The sequence below is a fragment of the Eubalaena glacialis genome, chromosome 12 (genome assembly GCF_028564815.1).
Source record: "Eubalaena glacialis isolate mEubGla1 chromosome 12, mEubGla1.1.hap2.+ XY, whole genome shotgun sequence".
Classification (NCBI taxonomy): Eukaryota; Metazoa; Chordata; class Mammalia; order Artiodactyla; family Balaenidae; genus Eubalaena; species Eubalaena glacialis.
This window is the reverse complement of record NC_083727.1, coordinates 2,785,219-2,800,514: the sequence shown is the minus strand read 5'-3', so window position 1 is coordinate 2,800,514 and position 15,296 is coordinate 2,785,219. Positions and strand designations below refer to the sequence as shown.

General features: G+C 53.8%; 1 protein-coding gene across 2 annotated transcripts in view; it reads right to left on the bottom strand.

The window, feature by feature from the left end:
* The window catches only part of RPS6KA2 (ribosomal protein S6 kinase A2), a 296,626-nt gene that overhangs the window by 47,725 nt on the left and 233,605 nt on the right, over positions 1–15,296 (bottom strand). For both annotated transcript variants that reach the window (XM_061207550.1, XM_061207549.1), the window contains exons 7-10: positions 12,145–12,182; positions 9,621–9,763; positions 6,113–6,183; positions 4,351–4,439 (exon numbers count right to left, since the gene is read on the bottom strand). In XM_061207550.1, coding sequence (XP_061063533.1) covers positions 4,351–4,439; positions 6,113–6,183; positions 9,621–9,763; positions 12,145–12,182 — 341 coding nt within the window. The remainder of the gene's footprint in view (positions 1–4,350; positions 4,440–6,112; positions 6,184–9,620; positions 9,764–12,144; positions 12,183–15,296) is intronic.

The following is a 15,296-nucleotide window of genomic DNA, read 5'->3' as shown; positions in this document are numbered from 1 at the left end:
TCCAGTTGGTGGGAAGCAATGCAGTCAAGAGTCCGGATGCCCTCCCCCACCCCACAGGTCCGTGCGCTCCGATTATCTCTGCTGTTTTTAACATTAATTAATTAACTTTTTGGCTGCGTTGGGTCTTCATTGCTGCTTGTGGGCTTTCTCTAGTTGCGGTGAGCGGGGGCTACTCTTCGTTGCGGTGCGTGGGCTTCAGTAGTTGTGGCACGTGGGCTCAGTAGTTGTGGCACACGGGCTTAGTTGCTCCGCGGCATGTGGGAACTTCCTGGACCAGGGCTCGAACCCGTGTCCCCTGCATTGGCAGGCGGATTCTTAACCACTGCACCACCAGGGAAGTCCTATCTCTGCTTTTTTATGCATTTATTTGTCAAACACACTAGAGTGTTTCCTACGTGTCAGGCACTGGTCCAGCTCTTTACGTCTTCCTAACAACCCCTTGAAGAGGTTCTGCTATCACCCTCGGTTCACAGGGCAGGAAACCAGGCACAGAGAGGGGCGGCCATCTGCTTAAGGTCGCCCAGCAAGTAACTGCTGGGTGGGACTGGATCCCCGCCCCTCTGCTTGCTGCTGCCACTCAGGGCTCCTCGCTAGCTTCCTCCCCGGCTCATGTCTGTGCTCCCTCCACGTTCCAGCAGGCCCCCCGGCTCCTGTCCCTTGAGGTCTGTCTCCCCCCAGTCTTTCTCACGGCAGCCGAGGGGCGTTTGTGTGCCCCATCTTTTACCAACCTAGAGGCCCCACGAGAACGAGGGCCATAGTTTTGCTCCACTGTTTCCCCAGCGCCAGAGCCTGGAAAGCATCAGGGAACCCGTGAAGGTGTGTGTGTTTCTGGGTCACATATACATCGTCCCTCTCCTTCCTAATTAAAGGGCCCTTCGTATCTGCCGAGAGGAAGGCAGGCCAGGCCCCAAGCCCCCGACGGGTCCACACTCTTGCCATCTGCCCGTCTGGGCAGCTCCGAGGCCGAGAATGGGTTCCTGCACCACACAGAAGTCTCTGAATATCCCGTGTTTCTCTCAAAACCAAATTTTAAGAAACTGGCTTTTAATCATAAAACGAGTGTGTGTTATTGATTAAAGAATCAAACTATTGACGTGTCTGGGGTGAAAGGAAAAGCTCACCTCCCCACCCGGCCCTCCACACTTGCTGCTAACAGCTACTTGTGCGTGTTTCCAGAAATTTTCTTTGCTCACCTCCCTCCCTCTCTTCTAAAAAGGCAAATAGGATCATTCCGGACATTTGCTATTTTTCCTTAACTCTTCTTTTCTGGCTGAGACGCAGCCCTGAGCCAGTGGTGCAGACCTGCCTCACCTCCCGGGTAGATGGACCCCGCTTCCCTGAACCGTCCGTCGGTGGCGGAAACGCGGGCTCCTTTCTTCCCCTCCTTCCTGCACTAACAACATCCCGTATGTCTCTGGGTACTTGTGAGACTACGTCCTAGGAAACATCCCAGAAGTGGAGTTACTTGGATGAAGAGTATGTGCTTTACTTTGACAGACATTTTCAACTGATGTATGGAAAGGTGGGGGCAAAAGCACCCCCTGCCGAGGGTTCCGCTGTCCTCACACCTCACCACAATGGATGGTTCCAGACATGGCCGCCATGCCGGATCGAGAGGCTAAAATGGTCCAGAACGCTTCCACCCTTAGGAAGAGGGCACAGCCACTGTGGAAAATAGTCAGGTGGCTCCTCAATAAATTAAGAATAGAATTACCATAGGATCCAGGAATTCCCACTTCTGGAACTCAGGGTCTTGAAGAGCTATTTGCACACCCATGTTTGTAGCAGCGTTATTTACAACAGCCAAAAGGTGGGTCAACCCAAATGTCCACGGATGGAGGATGGATAAGCACAGTGTGGTACACCCATTCCACGGAATATTATTCAACTTAAAAATTAGGGAAATTCTGACATATGCTAAAATACGGATAAATCTTGTGGACATTATACTAAGTGAAATAAGCCAGACACAAAAAACCAAATTCTGTATGCTTCCACCGACATGAGGCCCCAAGGGGAGTCAAAACACAGAGACAGAAAGCAGAAGGGTGGGTGCCAGGGGCTGGGGGAGTGCGAATGGGGGTTTCTTGTTTCATGGGGACAGAGCTTCAGTTTTGCAAGATGAAAAGAGTTCTGTGGATGCATGGTGTTGATGGCTGCCCAATACTGCGAATGTACTTGACTACTGAACTGTGCCCTTAAAAAATGGTTAAGATGGTAAACTTTTTGCTACGTGTATTTTACCACAATTGGAAAAGACAGGAGGGGGATAAGATATCACAAAGAACTGTACAGGCTCTTACTGGTTAAAAAGTATAGTAATTATGGAAAGCAAGAAAAAAATTGCTCTGGCTAGCTGCTTTATGACACAGGGAGGTCTTTAGGTAAAAATTGAAACCCTCACCTCATGTTTGGGTCTGATAAATACACCATTTTATTCCTCAAGACTGTGATTTTATGTATTATCTTTCTTGTGTTTTTCTAAATCTTGATACTTTTTGTCCAATTTTTCCACAGAAAGAAAATTCCATATAAAATGAAAACAAGTTGAGATTTTCACACAATTCATTAAATCCAATTACAGTGAAATTTCAGGGAGTTCTCTACAGGCGAAGGGAGAAGAATTATATCCTCAGCTCAAATTAAAGTAAAAAAGAATCAAGTTGTGAGCTAAAGATAGTTCGAGGGAGGGTGAGGGTTGAGACTTGGAGAGAAAAGGAGGGGGGAGGGCGAGAGACCCCCACATCCTATTTTACACGAAACACCAAGCCATTCTCCATCACTCCCATCACAGAACAGTCAAACTGGGGGCGACTGTTTTTAATTAGTTACCTCCCAAAGGTGGATGGTCAGCCTGAGACCATCAGTACGGAGCCCCAGTATTCCCCCCGTTGCCTAAAAAGCAGGCATTTCTGAAACACCAGAGGGACGTGGTGCCCCAGACCTGCATAGTCCGTCAACCACAAGGACCAGAAGATGAGCTATGATGGGGCCGGTTTCCTAGGATGCATGAGGAGGTGAGGGGGGCCCCGGGGGCCCAGGGGCATGGGGGGTACACATGGGACCCTGTGCCCACAGAGCTGGGAGGCTCTGGTCAGGAGCCACATTGTGCTCCCTTCAACATGAATGTGATGCCTGGAGCTGCAGCAGCCATTTTGTGATCACAAGGCACCACGTGTGAGGATGAAAAGGCAATACACTAAGGATGGTAAACTAAGAAGACAGACTGATCTGGGCTTTTGAGAGCCATAGTTCAGCTGCCCAGCCAATGCTTACAACCCTCTACTGCAACACGGCTTGTAATGTGAGAAAAATAACCTGCAGTTTGAAACATTAAATTAGCTGGGTTAAATTATTTAAGAGTTCTGTACTTTGCAGCTAAAAGCAATTCTTAGGGATATACCTCTTTTCATAAGTGAATCTAACATTTCTCCTTTTATCTACTTTGAAGTATTGTGAGGATTTGAATGAGATAATTTTATTAGTGCAGAATTCCATGTGTATCATTGTCATCCCGAGAGGAACCAGAGACTCAGGAAGAGAAATGACTTATTTACCTGGTTTGTGAAAGAACCAATCGGCAGAGGAATGTGAGAGGCTGTGTACCTGCCTTCCCCAGCTCCCTGGCCTCTCAGTGCTGTACGGAGAGCCTGTGTCTACACTGGATGGGGGTAGAGCACCAGGAAGGAGTCACAGAATCAAAATAAAGGGGTAATTAACCCAAAGTAATTGTTGGGATCAAACATTAAAAGATTGATGATACCAGACGGGGGTGGGGCTCTAGACCGGGCGGGTTCAGGGGTTCAGACAGGAGCAGAAATGATGTGCAAAGATGTTTACGTGCACTTTGATGTTTCACAGCTCTGCAAACCGGATTCTGAGGCAGGTGTGTTCTAAATCGGGTTAAGATCTGCTGAGCTGAACGACAAGTTGGCCTTAGACTAGAAGAGATTATTTCAGTGTCTCTCTTGAACTGATGGAGACATTAACAAAAAGTAATCAATTAATTCATCATCCAGATCAGAACTGGACAAACCATTATGATCTCTCTGTAACATTCAAAGACAAATTAGAGGGGGTGGCTTTTCCAGGGTTCTGTCTTTAGTTTACGGAGTTCTAAAGTAAATGCCACCATTTTGTGTAAAAACAGTGACTGTTAGCTAACAATACTTGGGCAGCGACCGTGTGTTTTTGAAATCCTCAGAGCTCGGACAACACGTGATAGAACTTCCACCCCTGCATCAGGGCCTTTTGCTGTCAGAGAACGTGGTGAAATGCGGGGCCAGATCAGAGCTGAGTGTGAGCAGGTGGGCGGCCTGGGGCGTGCCCGGGGGCCTCAGGGAGTCTTACCCAGCCGGTTGCAGGGGTTCCGTTTGAAGAGGGCTCTCAGAAGACTCTGAGCCTCCACACTGAGGAACTGCGGCATGCCCAGCTTGGCTCTGAAAAGCACAGTCGTATTTTCGGGTAAGAAGGATGAGACCCAAAGGGAGCAAGAGTTTTCTTCAGTGCTCTGCGGTTCTGCAGTCAGCATTCACAGACAAATCCAATCACATCCACGTGACCCAGAGCAGCTGTTTACAACAGCTATATAATGATTCACTAAAAATAACAAGGCCAGTAAAAATAAACAAGAATGATCCCACGAATGTACAGAACATTTTAAATGGAAATTAACTATGGTTTCCAAGACAACAACAAAAAAGGCTTTGGAGAGATGCCAGCATGGTTGACATTTTAGGACTCTCCTCTTGGCTTGAGGAGACAGCTGGATTCTCTCCTCTGCCTCTGCTGTGGTCTGCGGCAACACCTCGGACAGGAGGGCCTTGCAGGACCTCGCTTCGGGAACCACGTGTCCACAGTTTGCTGCTGCCCCTTCAGAAATGCTGTCACCCCCAACGACAGGTTACAAGTTCACACCTGGACTTTGCTGGAGGGAATTATCCTAGCTTTAGAAAAAAAGGTCTTGTTCCCTCTTAAAATTAAAAGGAACAGAGGCCATCAAAAAAAAAAACAACACAGTGGACTGTAGCTACGCATGTCATCCACAGTGTAAGGTCACGTGACACAGGGAAACACCGCTTACATCCTCTCTACGGGGTGTCTTCCATGAACTGCTCTCCTTCTATTTATATAATGACGTATCTACAAAACCGTAAGCTTTGCAGGTGCCTCCTGGCTTTATAAACGTTGTGTGTCCACCTGCAAGCAGAGTTTGAGAGAGCTGGTCGTGAGGCCAAGCACCTTCATGGTTTCTCCTGCAGGTGCAGTGGGCCCACCCTCTCACTGAGCAGGGAGACAGTAATTTGGGGCCTGCCGGATGCCAGGGCCACTTCCCCACCCCGTCCGCCCTCTGTCAGCTTCGCTCTCCCAGAGCTTGCCCTCTGACATCTCGCTCAGAGGAAGCCTGCTCTGATGAAGGTGTTACAGCAAGGGACTTCCCTGGCGTTCCAGTGGTTAGGGCTCTGCGCTTCCACTGCAGGTGGCATGGGTTCGATCCCTGCTCAGGGAACTAAAATCCCGCATGCTGCGCAGCACGGCCAAAAAAATAAAATGATGTGTTTTTTTGTTTGTTTTTTGTTTTGTTTGTTTTTTAAAAGATATTACAGCAAGACTGACTCTGGGTTTAGACTTCTTTCTAGGGTTCTAAGAGCAAAACCCATTTTTGTGTTAAAAGATTCTTCATGAGAATTAGGAGAAAATTATGTTTGTACTCAGCAACTTGGGCCACATGATTCCTGCTGATGTCAGGCAGGAGAGCTCAGGCATGTGCACGAACGGGTCAACAGGCAGAGAAGGGAAGGCTCTCTCAGGAGCCCCTGCAGCCCTCTGCCCCCGAACCTGCACTTTTGAAGGTCACCAACCATCATGTCTAAAGACCTTGCCGTTGGACAACTCAGATGACTTTTACTGATGGAAAACTTTATCTTTGGTAGGAGATTTCATCACAATCACTCAGAGATGCCACTGGCTTCACCCACTGACATGAAAATGCCAAGAATGCTCATTACCGTTATTGCCTACTGAACAGTCCCGGTTTCGAAGACCGAAGCTCTTGATAACAGAAGGTGCTAACACGTATTGGGGTGGATCCCAAGGTGGGTGTTTTACTCACTTGAGGATGAGGGCCATGGTCTCCTTCCTGTCCTTCCCCTGGAACGGCAGCGACCCCGTGAGCATCTCGAACTGCAGACCAAACAGAACAGGAGCAAGAGTTCAGAACAAACGAACTTCACAGCGGCGAGACCCAGACAGGCAAAATGCAGCCCAAGTTCATGTACCCACTCAAAATCCTGGTCAATTAAGTGCAGGCGCTGGCCTACATGCTTGGTGTATGTACATCAGCGAACAGAACTGCACTGTGGACCTTGGCATTCAGTGGGGAGACTGATGGATGACGGACACAGTAAGTGCTTCAGCTCTACGGCCGTGAGAAGGTGCTCAGTGCCATGCAGAGGGGGATGGGGACCTGCAGCCCATGGCCACACACCTTCCATGGGGTCGACTGAGGACCCGTCCTTCTCTGGAGGGTGCCGTGGAGGGGCTGAGCGAGGAGGGGAGGGCAGGGCTGGGGAGAGAGAGCTCCGGGTCCAGGTCGAATGGGAGGAAGCTCTGCGGACCTGAGTGCCCTGCAGACTCATCACCGTGACGACCCTCCTCCTTTGGGCTACCGTGATCCACCTCCCCAGCTGTTACGAGACACCGAATGTGGAGGGGACGAGTCTGTCAAAGGAGTGAGTAATTCAGGGAGGAATGTCCTGTGCCCGAGAGCAAGGTGGCGGGACCGTTCCTGGCGTGTGGACCGTGGCAGACAGCAGAGGCCGGGCCTCTCCTGGAAGAGGCGAGGGGCCAACCTCTCCGGTCACCTTCTCCAAAGTCCAGGGGCATTTCCCGTCTCATGGGGGCAGGAGGGGCAGGGGCCCGGGGAGCCCAGGCCCGCTCTGCTCTCACTGCCTGTGGACCCTCGGGGCACAGACCTTCCTGGGCACGGGCACCGCCACCTGCGCTAGGGACGCGTGACGGTCACGCCCTGTGCCCGGGAGACCTTCACAGGGACGGGTGTTCACAACACAAGATGACAGGGTCCATAAGAGCGACGCGGCAAAGCACCAGCCATCGACAGCTGGGCAACCAGAAGAGGTTCCAGAAGTGAGTGTGGGGAGCCTGGGGAAGACGTGGAGGAAACAAGTGGGGAGAAGCCTGACTGGGGGCATCAGCTCAGAACGGGTCACTTTCCTCCTCCCTTTCTTGTCCCTCCTCCTTCGCTACCTTTGGCTTCTCTTCTCTCTCAGCTGTTTTTCTTTCCATCTTTCTTTTTATATCCTCACTGTCCCTTTTTTTCCCTTTCAGCCTCTCCATTTGTTTCTTTAACATGCAATGATTTTGGCCAGAAAAAAGTATGTAAGGCATATTTTGTATTTATGGGATAGATTTTATTAATATATCTAGAAACAGACGAGGGGGATGGCATATTCCCACTCCCCTCTCCCCTAGAAACCTCACAAAACTAACTCCAGGTGGCTTTGATGTGTGCGTGGTTTTAGCTGCGGTTTTCTCTGCTGTGCTGGCCGGTAAGACAGTCCTTCTCTCCAGGCTCAGGCCGGCCGCCTGCTCTTTTAAATATCAGTTCCACAGAGACACACGTGGCATTCTGTGACTTCAGAGCATCGGGCAAGGGTTCCCTGGAGAACCGCTGTATGGTCACTCGTGAGCCCAGCCTACATCTTTAAGAGCTTCGCGAGTATCCCTGGGATCCAGGGACAGGATGAAGCCTGTGGTCCCCCTCCGGGAGCCCACCCCACCCTCCAGAGGAACGTGCTTCTCAGGCAGATGCGGGCTTAAGAATTGGAATCACTCCCGAAGATGCAGAGCTGTAACCTCGGACCTGGAATCCGGTGTCAGGAAGACAACATCAAACTTCTGGTAAAATCCGCAGCGAGGGTGCCGAGGCCCCCATGCCCGCCCCCCACTACACACCCTCCAGACAGGGTAACGGGGAAGCACCCACGTGGACAGGAGCAGAGCCAAGCACGCAGTTACCCTGCAGAGGGAGAGGCTACCCTGACGGTCTCACCAACGTATCTAAAGAGAGACGGTCGGTGGGAAGGTAAGCAGAGCGGGACGTCCCCGTGGCTTCCGGCGTGGAGACGGACTGCATCCCGGCAGAGGCCATTCAAGGTCTGCATGACCACGAACACAGCAGGCGTCACCAGCGCCCTGGCAGCTGACGCTCCCAGAGCCCCTGTCAGGTCGCGAGCTTGGGCCCGTCATTGCCTGTATTAATGTGCTTGATTTGTTGTGATTCTGTTTTGGGAGCAGGCTTCTCATTACAGTCTGACTTCCCTCGTAGGTGGCTGACGGGGGGAGAACGTACTGACCCTGGAGACGGGGGCGCTGCCCCGCGTGGTGTGACGTCACCTACTGTACGCCCGGGAGCCGGCATCCCGGCCGGAGCCGTGGGAACTGCCTCCCGAGCTGGTTTGACGTGTCTGCCCCCCACAGACAGGGGTCAGCCGTCCGTGCCGACAAATCCATCACAGCCAGCACTTCCGAGCCCGCGGGGCCGGGGACCAGAACCGAGAGACCGAGTGTGGCCTCCTGGGTACCAGCCTAGGGGCACCCAGCTGATGCCCTGCACCGTGAGCAGGACACAGTCCAGAGGTCCCAGGGCCAGGGCGAGAGGCATGTGTGTGGGAGGGAGGCTATGCCAGTGCTGGCCGAGCAACGGATCTACGGAAACTCCTGTCGCCTCAGTTTCCTCGTTTGTGAAATGCACAAGGAGGGGGCTGACAAGCCGGGAATGCCACGATGCTACTCCCATCCAGTCAATGTCAGACTCACAGCCTCGGAAGTCTGGTCCACGCGGAGGGCATGGCGGGCCTGGAGGGGCTGCCAGCACAGGGCCCGGCTGCGGGGGATGGGTGGGGGGAGGGGGAAGGGAGGAGAGGAAGGACCGTGTGGGACCGGGGGACGGCAGCCAACCCCGCCTCTGTTGTGACTACAGAACGCCCTGGCTAGACGGTGTTGGCTGCACGCTCTGTCTGCGAACACATGACCCAAAGAAAATCCAAGTTTCTAGATGTAGATGTAAAAATGCTTCACTCCACGTGTATTTTGGTTCATGGTGATTTTGATGACTAAGTGGAGGGATTCTGTGTTTGAAATAAGAAAGATACCTTTAATCTGGAGATAGCTGCATCCCTTAAAATCCTAATGTTAAACCCGTAAGAGCATTAAGTATAAAGGTTTGACTCTTAACACATTTGCATCCTTACTTGAATCCCAGCTCTGTTTCCTGATGGTGGGAGTCTGGGGGGGACAGAGAGGAGGCTGCCAGGACATGCTAGGGTCAGGAATTGGTGGCCCCCCCCCTTGTTCTGAGTCACACAATGGGCACTGTTTTCCTCGGGTCACTCCTGGATCTCTGAACCCCAGGGAGGGGCGGGCGCTCAGGGGACAGCCACGCGGGAACCTTGGGGACCGCAGATGCCACCCCGCACGCACGTCAAGCCACGAGCACACATTACCATGAGCACATCATATCCCAAGCACGCCACACCACGAGCACGCCACACCACGAGCACGCCACACCACGAGCACGCCATACCACAAGCACGCCATACCATGAGCACGCCGAAGGACCACCAGTCTGCGCTCTGCGTGTGGCCCCGCCGGTTCACCACCTCGGGCGCCATGTACTCGATCGTCCCGCAGAACGAATAGGCTCTCTTGTCGTGGTCGATGGCCTCCTTACTCAGCCCGAAGTCTAAAAGAGAAACAGCACACAGCGTTCAGTCTCCGGGCGGCACGTGGACCCCTGGCTGCCCGGCCGGCCCACCTCCCGCCACTGTCCTCCCGGGGCCGAGCTGCCCGCAGAAGCCGAGCCAAACCCGACACCTCCCGGTCAGCTTCTATAGGGACCCACACATTCAGGAGTGCTCCTGAGAGCACCCAGAAACTGCATCCCTGACGCCCGACACCACTTCCCCAGGAGCCTGTTTTTAGCAGGACACCCTGGACGTCAGCGGCCCCAGTGGAGAGGCCTGCGGGGCTACCCCGATGGAAGGGCAGGAAGAGGGCGCTTGTTCTGAAAGAAAGGGCGGGAAAGGGGTTACGAGCAGGAGGCCACTCGGGAAGGAAGTCCCCACTTGGTGAGGCATGAAGGGGAAGGCAGACAAGTTGCACAGGGCTTCAGAGCATTTGCCATGGGGTATCCTCCCCTGGACCTTGCCCACGAAACCTTCAGCCAAGGCCGCCGTCCTCCAATGCCCGTGTTACTGCACCCAGTGGATGAAGGACACAGTGAACACGCTGGTTCTAAGATCATAGAGCCCTCCAGGTTCACCGTCTGTGAGTTTAAGGTCGACATCCCTTCTTCCCGGGGCCACGTGAGGACCAAGTGAGCCCACGGCTAAGTGAGAGTCTCCAGCACCCACGTGGTCTGCTCCCCCACGGCCGAAGCGACTCACTCTTCACAAAGAGTCTCGGGGCTTGCTTGTAACTTACGCCTGGCCAAGATGACAAACCACTACAAACGACTAACTTGGGGTCACTAATAAATAACAGAGACCACAATGACTAAAACAGAGGAAGCCAAAACTCTATAATAGGACACACAAATTTAACGTGGTAGCTCATACTTATTCCAGCTACCTCCGTACACGTGAGATTTATATAATACACGTGCAGTTCCTCACTCAGCGGAGAAAACCGGTCAAGTACTAGCAGGACCTTCTATCGCCACGAAATGCCACGCTGCCACTTTTGAACTGCCTTAACCAGTTGTAGAAGTCACGTTTACTTTCTCAGCTTGTTAAGGGTTAATTTCTTCTGCTGTTCTACACGTGAGAAGGCACAGAAGGCCCCAGCAGGTCAAACTGGACTCAGTGCGGGGGGCAGGTCCTACCAGCAGACACTGCGGACGCCCTTGGAACCTGTGCAGCCCCTGCCAGGAGGTCGCCGTCTAAAGGGTCTGTCAGATGAGTGCCATGCTCTTGTGCGTAATTCATGAGAAATTTAAGAAGTCTAACTGTTTGACATTAACGAGCAGTAACTGTCAATTGCTCTGTGCACTCTGCTGGGACTGGGGGTCCATCAAGAGCGGGGAGAACCAGCCCAGAGAAGGGAACAGGCAGCAGGGAGACCAGACGGCGTGGGGCTGAGGAGCAGAGGACAGGGGGCTCTGAAGACAGAACAGGGGTAGAGCAGGTGCCCCACCTAAGCAGAGACGCTGCCACTGGAGGTGAGGGGGGAGCATTCGCGCAGGGGCAGCCCGCTGGTGGACACGGGGAGCGGGTGTGAGTGGAGACCGGGCCAGGACCCGGCCAGTGGGGCACCAGCGGAATGGCCTCCAGAGACGTCCACACCCCAACCCTGGAACCTATGAATAGGTCACCTTACCTGGCAGAGGGGGCCCTGCTGTATCTCGAGAGGGGAGGTTATCCCGGGGCGCCAGGATGAAGCACAAGGTCCTTACGTGGACTTGGGGGGGCAGAGGCCAGAGTCAGAGAGAGACTGGGGGGCCGCTCCCTGGCTCTGAAGGAGGAGCATGGGGCCGTGAGCCCAGGGAAGTGGGCGGCCGGAGAGGCGACAGGACCATCCTCCCCGGGAGCCTCCACAAAGGAGTGCACCCCTTTTGATCTTAGCCCCGTGAGACCTGTTTTGGACTTCCGGCCACCAGAGCTGTAAGATGATCAGCTGATGCCCTTTTGAGCCACCGAGGCTGGTAATTGTGACACGGCAAGAGGAAACTAGCACGAGCGGGGGTCACGGAGCAAGGGGGGCGGTGCTCGTTCCGGCTGAACCGATGGCAGTGGGAGGGGTTTGAGGTTTCAGTGGGGAGATCGGCCCCGCAGACATGCTAAGATGAGATTCTTGAACAAAACATCCAGTGATGCTGAGAGTCAGCAGGAAAGGCGCTAGAAGGGTCTTAAGTCAGAGGGAGAGAAGGAAGGAGGGCCGACCTGGGAAGCGTGAGCACCCCCAGGAAGACACACACCAACAGAACTAAGCCACGGCCACGGGGAAGGCAGCCCTGTCTGCACACGCTGGTGTGATGAGAGAGAGGGCTTTAGTCTGAGTCGGCCCCCAGGTACCAGGGCCGCCGGGGTGAAGTCTGCAGTCGGTGGCGGGTGGAATTTTACACACCTGTGATCTTAATGTGTCCCTCTTCGTCCAGGAGGATGCTGAAAGAAAGGGGAGGAAAACAGATGCTTTAAAAGAGACGAGACACACGGAAGGGCACGGAGGCCCCAGGGGAGCCGCCCAGGCCCTTGGGCAGCAGTCTCCACACTGGCTGGGGGGCGGCAGGTCACCTGCTGTTCGCAGACGTGGCCTTCAGACCGCTGCTTCCCTGGTCAGCAGCTTCTGCTGGGTCGGGAGCGTAGGCACATCTGAGGTGTGTGGGGTGCAAAGGGCACCCCCATGTTCTTGTGCCTGGCTCAGCAGGCTCACACTGGGGACTGCAGGTGTGAGACCCTCTCAAGCCCAGGGGAAGGTCTGGGGACTCCCAGGCTGCCTGTCCTGCGTGAATGGGCCTGAGAGGGTCCGCGAGTGCCCTGGCCTGTGCAGACGCAGAGCTGCTCAGAGGGGACTTCCTGAACCCAGGCGGGCCCTCGTCGGCGAGAGCCCACTCTTCTGGCCAGACCCCTCCATGAGCCCCGCCTGGCCCTCGGGACCACCGCGACCTCCGGGGCAGTCTGTGACACCTCAGGCCTCAGCCCCCGGGAGCCATGTTGTGGGAGCCGGTCCCCCGGGGTCCCTCCTGGTGCCCTGGGCCAAGCTCTCGGCGTGCCGGCGTCTGACGTCCGGATGCCCCACGGGGATCACTGGTCCTGTTCCTCCCAGCTCTCTGGAGTACGGTGAGGCTCACGTCCACGGGAGGGCAGAGGGAAAGTCTGAGGGGATGGACGCAGGCGAGCCTTCCACGAGGCCCTTCTCCAGCCCATCAGCCCACAGGTCCCCAGGGCTCCTGGCTTGCCCTGTTTCTTTCTTTGCTGTAATTAAACTCTGTTCCACCAGCTCCTGGGAGGCACCAGCCCGCATCTAAAGAGACCAGGACGTGGGCTGTGAGGATTGATATGTGGTACCTTAAACACATCTGGGAAAGGAAGGAAGTTCTGACACAGGCTACCACATGGATGGACCTCGAGGACACCACGCCGAGTGCAATAAGCCAGCCACAAAAGGACAAGTACCGTGTGATCCCACTTACCTGCGGTCCCTAGAGCAGCCAGATCCACAGAGACAGAAAATAGAAGGGAGGGTGCCAGGGGCTGGGGGAGGGGGTGGGGAGTTAGTGTTTCATGGGGACGGGGTGTCAATTTTGCAGGATGAAGAAAGTCTGGGAGATGGATGGCGGAGACGGTTGCACAACAGTGTAAACGCTCTTAACATGACTGAACTGTGCACTTGAAAACGGTCAAGGTGCTACATTTTATGTCATGTTTATCTTACCACAATTTTTAAAAATCTGCCATGGGAATAAAAATCATACCTACTATTTTATGGAAATGGGAAGGAAAAAGTTACAGTGTATAATTAAGATGACAATTTATAATGAAAGAAGCAAATGTTCTTATCTTTGCTTTTCAGTTATACTTAATCTCTGCCCAGAAGTGAGCAACTTTCCAGATTAATTCCCTACTAATTCTAATGGACAACAAAATCCTTTTTCTTCAATCCTGCAATTACGCATTACCATTTTTAACTGTAAAGATCCCTTTGACCTTTAACTAGAGGGAGAATCAGGGTGCTGCCTTCATGCGGCAGAGCTCACAGCAGAGGTGAGCAGGTCAGCCGCGCTGGCTGTGACAGTGGCCTCAGCGCCTGTTTTCTGAAGGCGATGCTGAGTTTGCAGGACGTGGCTCTTATGGGGATACTCAGGAGAGGGCCTTTCACGGTTATTTAAACATCATTTAAACGTGCAGCCAGTGATGCTCTACCCAGCTGGTGGTTAAGCTGAAGCCATGCGTGGGGAGCACTTCCCTCTGGTCACAGGCAAATACGCTTTGCATCAGGGACATACACCACGTTCCTGGTCTCCAGGCAAACCCAGGCATTTCCCTTAAACGACTGCCACTTCTCAGAGCGGAGTTTGCATTTTTCTCAGTTCCCTGCAGGTGAAGAAGTAAGGGACCAGGAACAAGGGCTGGGATCTACTTCCTGTGCCCTCAGGGCCTGGGCTGCCTTGTGCTCCAAGCCTTGGGGTCCCACCAGGCCCCACATATCCAGGGGCAGGCATGGACCTCAGTCTATGGGGGGACAGGGGGCCGTTATCAACCATGTCACAGGCCAGAGGGAGAAAATCATCAACTTCGCTGCAGGGACCACTGTCAGGTCAACCAAATGAACTTAAAATAGCATCCTCTAGATCCTTCCTTTTCAAGTGGATCCCTCCTAGTTTGTGCCAGCTCTACACAGAAAATAGCAGGAAAAAACCTGAAATAAGAACATTATTATTTGGAGGAACTTTTAAAAAAAGATTTAGACTGGATTAGCAAAATATCCTAGAAATAATATTACAGATTATCATTGCCAAAGATACACAAATCTTATTGGATTTTGGGCTGGGAATCTGGTGCCACTGTCTTTTAGAAAAACTCAGAAAGGCTCATCTGACTCGTCACCTAGAAATGGGCCTGTCGAGACAGCTGAAAGGGCTTTCCAAACCCGGAGGTGGAGGTGGGGAAGAGACCGGCACAGAAGACACAAACTAGCGAGGAGGTGGCGTGTGAGACATTCCCAGTGCAGGATGGGTCCCACCTAAGGAGGGAGGGCAGGGGATGTGGGAGGAGGAATGGTGGTCTACCTACCTGCCCAGCCTCCCCACCTGCCCAGCCTCCTCTACCTGCCCAGCCTCCACTACCTGCCCAGCCTCCCCAGCTGCCCAGACTCTTCTACCTGCCCAGCCTCCACTACCTGCCCAGCCTCCCCACCTGCCCAGCCTCCTCTACCTGCCCAGCCTCCACTACCTGCCCAGCTTCCCCACCTGCCCAGCCTCCTCTACCTGCCCAGCCTCCACTACCTGCCCAGCCTCCCCAGCTGCCCAGACTCTTCTACCTGCCCAGCCTCCCCTACCTGCCCAGCCCTCTCCACCTGCCCAGCCTCCACTACCTGCCCAGCCTCCCCTGGACCACAGGGATGCAGGCCCAGCCCTGCCTCCCTTGGGGGGTGTCATGAGGGTCAGGTGAGAATGGGCTGGGACCATCCCACACAAATCAGCACAAGCCACACCTGTGTCTGGGCACCTTTCCAGGGGTGGGCAGGTGGAATCCCTGCCTGTGGGGTGCCAGCACCGG